Raw genomic sequence first — 11075 nt, forward strand, 5'->3', positions numbered from 1 at the left:
CTATGATTTTTATCAAGCCAGGTGACCCACTTTGAACAGAAAACATTTCGACTTAAAGAGAGAGAGAGAGAGAGAGGGAGAGAGAGAGAGGGGGGGGGGTAAGAAGTGAGAAAAGGGAATAGTGAGTGGTTAGGCCACATTTCTATGAAAGGCTTAATTTCAATTTCCCCTGTTAATTAATGCCATATACATGTTAAACACATGTAAAAATACTCGCATTGCCCTTCTTACTTGATGAATATTATAGGGCTTTTTTTCACTAAAGGGTGAGGTTCTCAATGATTCTGAAGTTCTTAAATAGATACAAAACTTTTAACATTTTAGCTCGCGGTTCTAAAGTTATGTTACAATGCAGCATTTTCTTTATAAAAATGAAAATGAATGAATCCATCAAAAATTGTGTTTCGGGATAAAATGTATAGATTGTATATATATATATATATATATATAATAATAATAATATAGGGTATTTATATTGCGGACATATCCACCTTGTTAGGTGCTCAAGGCGCTCCTATATTACCCGGCTAAGCTAGGCGTTCATAGCGCACACAGCTTTTTAAGGAATTACTTCCTACCGGTACCCATTTACCTCACCTGGGTTGAGTGCAGCACACTGTGGATCAGTTTCTTGCTGAATATATATATATATATATATATATGATTATTTTACTTTTAATAATACTAATTAATTATTTTCATGCTAGTTTTGATTACAAACATGACAGATATGTTCATCGAAAATGGAAGGACTATAATACAAACAAAGATATCAATATGACTTATGTATATTAATCAATACGTTTGTAGAAAAACAAGGTTTTTTTTCAAAGTAAATTTGTTTGTTTTATTTTTCACTATGCATGACAAAAAAGAAATTTACCCAATATAATGTTACATTGATAATAATTATACATTGTAGGAACTAGGAGATAACAGGAACTTAGAAGCATAAAAAATGTTTGAATCATTTAAATAGCATCGTAAGTATACGTACAAGTAACTTGTTTGACTAAAACATGGCTCGAAATAAGCATTTATAAAACAAAAACAGAACAAAAATAGATTAAAACCAAAAATATAATAATTAAGACGTCGTTTGGATCTAAGATAAAATATAAAACACCATTATGCACTTCATGTGAAGAGTATACATCATTTACAGTATTTTGGAGATAAATAAATCCTTCATATTATTCTTGAATGATGAAATATTGTTACAAACTCGTATATTTAAAGGAAGTGAATTTTAAATGTTAGGCCCTGCGTATTTTATTGATTTATGGGCTAAGGCACTTCTCGGAGTAAATACCTCATTCACCTTGTATTCAGCAAATTTTATCAACAATCATATTTGGCAAATTTTATCAACAATCATATAGAGAATTAGGTTGAACATGGAAATTTGGGGAAACAAGCTGATTTCTCAGTATAGGCCCGGAATTATGTCTATAATAACATACTAAAAGTCCTTATAAATTCTCCTTGAGGGTTTGCAGTAATCCAAGATGGCGTCCAAAATGGCGGCCATTCACACAAAATGGACATAACTCATTATCCACCCTAGACATCCAATTTCGGTGCATATTTCCTGCATGGTTTAAAGAGGTAAAAATATCAATTTATACAGGTAAGAGTGATCATAAGCAGACCAGGTTTTTTAAAATCCAAGATGGTTTCCAAAAATCGCTGCCAAAGCCTACAAATCGACCATTCATATATACTAGCTTGAATGTCTTTAATTTTGTTTTTACCCAGTGGTTTCAAGGGTCAAGTAGTACATTGGGACAAGTTACAAGGATAGTCAATGGTCAAGCATGTCCTAAAATCCTAGATGGCTTCCAAAAAATGAGTCTAAAATGACTACTGTTGCATACAGATGGGCATAGTTCATTTAATATCTGCCTAGAAGATGCAGAATTTTGCATTTTAGCCATGGTTTAAAGAGCCAAATGATTGATTTGAACGAGTTACAAAGACAGTAAGTCGTGTAATATGTAAAACAAAATCCAAGATGGCTTCCCAAAATGGAGTCTAAATTGAATAATGTTATTGAAAAAATTGACATAGTCCGTTATCAACCTGAGAGATATGATTGTTTTGTCTAAACTATGGTTTAGATTGTCAAATAATACATATGGACAAATGTAATTGACGGACATTGATCCGGTATGTCCAAAAATCGAAGATGGCTTCTATAGATGGAGTCTAAAATGGCTTCTGTTTCATACAAATGGAAATAGTTCATTTAATATCTACCTGCGAGTTATAATTTTGGTATTCAAACCATGATTTAAAGAGCCAAATGATAAATTGGGACAAGTTACAAGGACAGCGAGAAGTCCAGTTTATCAAAAAATCCAAATGGCTTCCAAAAATGGAGTCTACATTGACTGTTGTTACTGAAAAATTGACATAGCTCATCTTTCTGGAAGGTAAGATTTTGGTGACTGCTTGGATTTAAACCATGGTTTAAGGGTCAAATAATACATATGGACAAGTTAAAAGGACAGTCAGTGGTTCAATATCTCCAAAATCCTAGAGGGCTTTCAAAATGGTGTCTAAATTTACTGCTGTTACCGAAAAATTGACATAGTTCATTTAATATCTGCCTGGGAGGTATAATTTTTGTGTGTATACCATGGTACTTTATATCAGCCAAATAAAACATTAGGAAAATATAACATGACAATCAGTGATCCAGTATGTCCAAAAATCGAAAACAGCTTCTAAAAATTGAGATGTTAAATTAATTATGTCCATTTGTAAGTAATAACTGCCATTTTAGACTCCATTTTGAAGCCATCTTGGATTTTTGGACATACTTGTCCATCGACTGTCCTTGTAACTTGTCCTAATGTAGCACTTGACCCTCAAAACCATTGAATAGAGACAAAAATAAGGATATCAAAGTAAGCAATGGATGGATTGTGGATTTTCAGGCCTTCGCAGCCATTTTTGGATGCAACTGAGGCTCCCTGGTCTGCGTATGTTCACGCTAACTGTATCAATACATCTTTTCACCAAAACTGTATGTCTAGTGTGGATAATGAGCGAGTTATGTCCATTTTGAGTGAATTGTGGCCATTTTGAACGCCATCTTGGAATATGGAAACCCCTCAAAAAAGAGTTATGACGACTTTTAGTATATTATTACAGACATAATCCCGGACCTATCCTAAAAAAACCAGCTTGTTACCTGAAATTTCCTTTCTTAACCCTATCCAGGCCGGGGGGGGGGGGCTCCGAGGCCCTCCCCCCTCAACGATTCGCGCAATATTTTTGCCGCAAGAAATTCTTTTACCGCGCCACTCGCTGACTTTTTACTTTCAAGTCTTGCGCAACTTTTGAGACCAGTTTCGCGTCACCCGGGTATGCGGTTCCGAAATTACGCAACATTATATAAGTGCATGTCAGACCAAAAATTGCTCAAAAACATGATTTCGTGTACAAAGTCGATGCAAATTGTGTTTTCAACCAAAAATCATAAATGTATGATCATTTTTAGTTTTGCTGGTCCAAATGTATTTATTTTATGATTTTTATGATCTCAGAAGAGTCCCGAACAAATTTCATTGAAAAAACAATGAAAAAAAAAGGTCCAAAAAACAGAGAAATACATAAGAAATTGCAAAAAAACAATATAATACATAAGAAATTGATCTGATATCGCAATTTTTTTCATGTAAACTTGCTAAGAACACCACAAAAAGTTTCTAAACCAAAAATTAGAACATTTGGAGCTTTATTTAGGGAGTTAGAGGGAAAAGTATGATTTCGCATACTAATTACGCATAAATTAGCATAATCACTTAATAGCAATTTGCATGAAATTTGCATGAGATTATGTCCAAGACAACCTGCGTGCCAATTTTCGGCGTGATCGCGCGGCCAATGGCCGAGATCTCAAGGGGGAGGGGGGCCTGGGAGGCCCCCCCGGCCATATTAACTCCCAAAATACCCCGGCCTAGATTAGGGTTAAGCCTATTTTTAATTAGCCTTATACAGGGAGGTCTCGGCCTGTGCATCCCGGCGGCGAAATTATTTTTCCCACATGAGTTCCAGACCCCAATGTGAATATTCATGACTTGCGTCTTCGGAATATAGCATGCGCGTGGACAATATATATATATATATATATATATATATATATATATATATACACTGTATATATATATACAATTACAGTGATTAAAATGAAGGGGCCAGCTATCGTAAGGCGTAAGCAAAATGATTTGTTGTCCGCCCCTCCTGCATTGATCGCGCTGTTATACATGTACATAATTATGTTATATGCAAGTGTAAAAGGGTATTCAAGTATGTAAATAATGGTGGTGAGATTCCCTTGATATATCATACATTATATCGTGCACTCATTGAACGGTGAAATATCTTACTATAAGAAATCAAAAGAAATATGGCCTCTTCTCGCAATGACACAAAATTAGGTATATATATATACAGGTATATCTATATATATATATATATATATATATATATATATATATACGGGGAGCCGACATCTTTTTTATTTTGAAGATTAACAGTACTTCAAAACAGAGCTCATGGTATTAAGAATGGTTTGATTACAGATCCTTTTCCAGAACGCTGCTTTTTTCGTTGATTTATTTATATATAATGAATAACAAAATACAATAAATGTATGTATATCTCTTTATTTATCTGTTTTATTTATCAATAACTCTATCTTGCTCTTTTTGTACGTTATAATCATAAATACAACTAAATTATTATCAACTAAGTTCAACATTCATCGCAATGGCTTGTGTCGATACTCGTGTGAGATTCCATACTGAATGTACGGCCTTGACGTCCTATACCAAGGACGCGGAGTATACGATCCAGTGGAACCGAGTCAGTGGGTGTCTCTTGCTTGAATTCTAAAAGAACTTTGCCACCTATCAAAATAAATGAACAAATAATAATTTCCCTAAGTAGTATTAGAGGTAGTGTTGTTAAGAGTAGTAGCGGTATAGTAGTAGGAGCAGTAGACGTAGAAGAATTAGAAGTAGTAGTTGTAGTAGTAGTAGTAGTAGTAACAGCAGTAGAAACAGTAGAAGTAGTAGTAGTAGTAGTAGTAGTAGTAGTAGTAGTAGTAGTAGTAGTAGTAGCAACAATAGTAGTAGTAGTAGTAGTAGTAGTGGTTGTAGTTGTAGAATCGGTCTAGGTAGTAGTGGTGGTGGAGGTGTGGTAGTAGGAGGAGGAGGAGTAGTAGTAGTAGTAGTAGTAGTAGCAGTAGTAGTACCTCGACTACTACTACTTCTACTACTACTACTACTACTACTACTACTACTACTACTACTACTACTACTACTACTACTACCACTACTACTACTACTACTACTACTACTACTACTCCTACCACTCCTCTTCCTCCTCCTACTACTACTACTACTTCAACTACTGCTGCTGCTGCTACTACTACAACAACAACTACTACTACTACTCCTACTACTACTACTACTATTGTTGATGCGGCTGCTGCTATTAGTGATTGTAGTAATGATTACAGTAGTATACATTCGTAGTGGTTCATAGATTTTCATAACCTAAATTGGTTATCGTTTGTCCTTCTTTTTATATCAGCGAGTTTTCGCATTGTCACGCAGAACGCTTTCAAGAACATAGAAAATATATTTGTCAAATTCTCTTCATGACAATGGGCAACCAAGAAGTCTTTGTCGAAAATCGGTGAATTAAAACAGTAGTTTCGTCTTGAGCAAACTACATACTTGCAATTTTTCGTCATCTCCGAAGTTATAACGAAGTTATTGGATTTTAAAATTTGTCTATATTTTGAGAAAACATTTATATGCACATCGTCATGAATATTGGTAGGTGGGCTGAAGATGTCACATCCACAATTTCCTTTTTCTTATGTTATTACATGAAATAATAAATGTTTAATTTTTCATACATGTGTAAGTGATGTGTCTCCATTATGATGAAATAAGTTGTGCCAATAAATAACTATGTACTTCACCAGTTGTCAATCCAATTGTTTTAGTTCATGGTAGAAACTTTTTGAATAAACCTAATTTCATATAATAAAATACAAAAGAACAAGTGGGGATTTGAAATCATCAGCCCACCTACATGTAATGAATATTTATAAAGACATGACTAGAACTGTTTCACCGGAATAATGCAAATCTTTAAAATTCAATAACTTTGTTATTTGTTATCCGATTTTGATCAAATTTTCAGTATTTTGCTTTGCGAATTCTACTCTATTTATTGAGATATGGATATCTCCAGCCTAGACCATCTCTTTAACTGGACAGCACAAGCCTGGGGTTGGATACACAGCCACAACACTAAATGCCCTTTGGCCAAGGTATTTTATGCAACGATGCTACTTTATTCTTCATTTCAAATGGATAAATCATATATTCGTATCAATGTGTGCAAGCATAAAAAAAAAATCCAGGTACAAGCATTAAAAAAAAAATGTTGCAGCTTACCTTTATCAATGACTAAAGTACCGCCCATCTGAAGGGTATCACCACTCATGTTCCCGCTGATACCCTGACTTTTTGCCTTCGAAAATATTCATTAAATCAATGAGGGAGAGGGGACAGAGAAAAAGAAGGGGAGGTGGTAAATAAATTAAATTTAATTATGTAGATAGGCCTTATATCAATATAACGAAAACTTAAAATGCTTGGTTTTATGGTGATAATAAAAATGCTTCTTTTTGTTTATTTGCATGCTGATGTTGTTATTAGCTATAGAACTGTATTTTATTTAAATGAAATAATAGTACATGTCAATCATGATATTGACATGGGCTGACATCGGCTTATGTCTAGTATCGAGCATGAAAAATGATTTTTAAATTAATAATGGTCATGCGTGGTTATATGATAATTGAAATTAAATTATTTATATTTAGAAACAAAACTGTGAGCAGAAATGCTCCCCCTGGAAAATTGTGGATAGACTCCGGGGGGGGGGGGGGGGGGGGGTGTTTCACAAGGATATAAGTATGATTAAGAGCCGCACTTGAATACCGAGTTGCGTATGGTATGAAAGGCTTGACCGCATTGGTCAGATCGTCTCATGTAGTGCGCGTCCTCATGAGACGACCGTATAAGATCTTATAAGATCGCGCGTTGGATATCATGTACACGTCGGCATTTTTAAAGTGCGACTTAAGTATACTTAAATGTTTGTGAAACACCCCTGGACTAATAAAAAAGAATGAGATAAAAAAAATCAAAGAGTAAGTACCTTACTAATTGCTTCCCTCGATCTCTTGGTGAATAAACAGGCAATTATTGTCATAAAGGTATACCGCTCGAAATTCAGCACTCCGTATATCTTCTTTTGTCGGTCAATGTATAATTCTGGTATCAATTATAATAATGATGATATTAATGGAAAGACGTTCATAAAAATAAAACAGAAAATTGGTATCAAACATGAATTCAAGCTATTGAGATCACCGTTTGCCAACAGAAATGCAAAAAGCAAGCAGCCCCTCCCCTTCCCTAAACATGCTAAACGGGATTTATCCCAATGTCCACAATACAAACACACACGAGCTCACACAATGAATATTGATAACAATCATATAATATAAAAAATTTAAAAAATAGATATAAATAGGTAGAAATAATGAATAAATAGAAAAATAAAAAGATCATTGAAAAAAAATAAAAACAAGCACATATCTGATTCAGGTAAAAAAAAAAAGAAGTAATTTCACAATCTGAAAGCACATAGGGGAGGGGTGCGTGGCACAGCCTCAATCCGGGACCAGAGGGGGGGGGGAGGAGTGGATATTCTCTCTATAGATCTGCACCTACCTCCTTTCCAAAATCCCGATTCGAGGAATTCCTTCGCACCCGTCTCTTCCATTCCAATAGCTACCATTCGAACGTTGGCGGCGTCAAGCCTCGGTTTCAAATGAGTCAGGTCACGTGATCCCATCCGACAAACCGGACAACCGAAACGCCTCAGGAACTGAATCACGCATGCGCTCTCACTCCAAAGGGACGATAATTTAGTCGTCTGAAGATAACATGAATATAGTCATTACAAAAAATAAATAACAAATACATAAAATGGTAATGCATGTACATACACGAACCTATCAAAGCTCATATTGAAAATGAAATAAAAGTTTCTCTTTTTTTTGCAATTTGCTACTAAATGCAGATATCACAGTTTTGTGATTGGGGCATTCCAGATTATTTGTGTACATCACCAAACAAAATCGTAAAAAAAAAAAAAAAAAAACGAAAATATAGGCTAAGCTGTGCATGACTTTTAAAAAAATTACTATGTCGAGAGACATGATGAAAAAACTTCGTTTGATAAACCTTTCTTATTTGTTACACCATTTCGGGCAAAAAGTGATGGTGTTTTTGTTCAAAGGAATCTTATAATGAAACTTGAAATGTGTATTTTTGTGCCGCATTTTTTTTTTCTTTTTTGGATAAAAAAAAAAAAAAATGGTAAAAGAATTGAAAGATTAAAATATTGTTAATGCTTATGTATGTACATACACGAACCTATCAAAGCTCATTATTGAAAATGAAATAAAAGTTTCTCATTTTTGCAATTTGCTACAAAATACAGATATCACAGTTTTGTGACTATGGCATTCTAAATCAGTTTGTACATCACCAAACAGAATCGTTAACAATTGAAAAATAACGAAAATATAGGCTTAGCTGTGCATGACTTGAAAAAAAAATTACTATGTCGAGATATTAAAAAACGTCGTTTGATAATTTTTTCTTATTTGTTACACCATTTCTGGCAAAAAGTGATGGTGATTTTTTTCAAAGGAATCTTATAATGAAACTTAAAATGTGTATTTTTGTGCCGCATTTTTAAATTTTTTGTTGGATTATAAAAAAAATAAATGGTAAAAGAATTGAAAGATTAAAAGATTGTTATCGCTACAAATAGTTGCTCTCCTCCCCCTAACTATATACATTATGACATGTACTTCGATATTTAAATGTCATAATTTTACGCTTATACCATTTTGATAATTATAATAGATATTTTTATCATAAAAGGAAAAAAAGCAGAATAAAAGCAAAAGAAGAAAGAAATAGAAAAGTCTTACCTCGCCTGTCTCCACATTTTCAATGATATTATCTCCAATGTTACGGGAATCCATCTTAACGGACAATTTTTTTTTTTTTTTGGGAAAGAAGCCTTTTTTACGAACACCCTCACTGCTGCATTTTAACACGTCTTCTGAATCTGAAATGGAAGATATTTACTGGCGCCTGAGAATAAATCCCATCATCTCATCAACAGGCATCCGCACGCACAATGTCACAGGCATTCTTGATTAACGAGGTTTCGTAATCCATGTAATTAATAAAAGATAATAAGTCCGAGCACTTAGCAGTCAGGTCCATTATTTGCTGACCATCAAAAGGATGAGTTCACACTTTCATGTTTTAGAAAACAGGCTCGGCCTCCAAGCTTTCCGAAGTAAATGTTCATTGACATGTTGATAGGTTTTTTTTACGTTTCGAGTAAAGACCGCGTTCAGGTTTTCATATAAATTCTCGAAAGTAAGATATGTGTATGAAAAGGCAAAATTATGAAATGCCAAATGTTTGTTTGTAAGCGTTGTATAAAGCATATGATACAATTTCCCAATATCCGAACACCTTTTAAACGCTATATAAAAAAAAAATATATACATTTTGCAAAAAACTACTTTATTGCGAACTTGGGCCATGGAATATAATTCTGGATGTGTTCATGTCCTCTCGTAACCCATGTGAACCATGTGGACTGTCAGATGTTTCGAATGAGAAAAGGGGGAAGGGTTCATTATGTGTCTATATTTAATCATGATATTGGTGAATTTTAAACAAAATAATGGCACCCTCATATCAACCATCCCCTCAAAAAATAAATCAATCAATAGATGATAGAAATAATAAATAAAAGAATAATGGAATGAATAAGAATTGTAGGCCTAAATCATTGAAAAATTAATTAAAAAAATAAATCATCGAATAACAAGTAAAGAAATACATAAAATAATGATTAAAAAATGGGTTCATCCCTCGCTATGATGTAAGCTGCCAATCATTAGAAATCGAAGGACATTCATTCCTCTGTTCGTGTTGCTCAAATTAATTTTTTCCCGATGCATTGCATTTATGTCTGCGTTCAAGGAAAAAAGGCCAAGTTATTCAACCATCTCCTCATTATGTGCGTGTGGGTGCACGTGTGTATGTGCGTGTCTCTCTCCCCTCTCTGCTACTTTTTCTTCATTATGTACACTATTTTTAAGGCACCTGTTTATCGACATCCAGTTGACACAATGTAAGTTTGAATATGTTAATTTCTAAAAGAGCATGCAGGACAATTAGGTGAACATATTTACTTTTATTTGCAAGCACGCTTTGTCAAACAAAGACTTATTACAGGCAGATGGGTTTAAACAATTGAATCTGAAACAATCTAAGCCCTGTGGCAGATACTGTGGAAGTTTTGGAAGAGAAAGTAATTATAATCATTAGAGATTTCCACTTAAAGGTAAAGTCCACCCCAGGATAGTGTTGATTTCGATCAATATTTATCTATTTATTTATTTCGTTTTGTTTACTCAGGGTAACCCCATCAGTGGACTAAGCACTGTTTTCTTGGGGGCCCTGCATAATAGAGCAAAATCAAACAAGCATAACGCTGAAAATTCCATCAAAATCGGATGTAAAATAAGAATTAAGACAATTTAAAGTTTCGCTTATTTTTCACAGAACATTTCTATGCACAACTCAGTCACATGCAAATGAGAGAGTCGATGATGTCCCTCACTCACTATTTCTTTTGTTTTTTATTGTTTGAATTATACAATGTTTCAATTTCTACAGATTTGACAATGAGGACCAACATGAATGAACCATAAAATGTTAAACGACGGTAATACCACCTGTTCAGGAAGAAATAAAACTTTGTTTCACAGGACAAAATATTTCATATTTCATATAATGAAATACAAAAGACATAGTGAGTGACTGATGTCATTAGTCCCCTCATGCATACAGACCAGGGTGTGAATGTAACTC

General features: G+C 34.1%; 1 protein-coding gene across 1 annotated transcript; it reads right to left on the bottom strand.

Moving 5' to 3' along the window:
• Positions 1 to 4681: 4681 nt before the first annotated feature.
• On the bottom strand, positions 4682 to 9224 carry LOC129280092 (prostamide/prostaglandin F synthase-like). Its single transcript, XM_054916145.2, has 5 exons — positions 9107 to 9224; positions 7833 to 8037; positions 7255 to 7370; positions 6486 to 6561; positions 4682 to 4919 (listed from the first exon to the last, which is right to left on the bottom strand). Exons 1-5 carry the CDS (start codon positions 9158 to 9160, stop codon positions 4765 to 4767), a joined length of 606 nt encoding a protein of 201 aa, XP_054772120.1. The 5' UTR covers positions 9161 to 9224; the 3' UTR covers positions 4682 to 4764.
• Between the last annotated feature and the right edge of the window lie 1851 nt (positions 9225 to 11075).

The sequence above is a fragment of the Lytechinus pictus genome, chromosome 17, assembly GCF_037042905.1.
Source record: "Lytechinus pictus isolate F3 Inbred chromosome 17, Lp3.0, whole genome shotgun sequence".
Classification (NCBI taxonomy): Eukaryota; Metazoa; Echinodermata; class Echinoidea; order Temnopleuroida; family Toxopneustidae; genus Lytechinus; species Lytechinus pictus.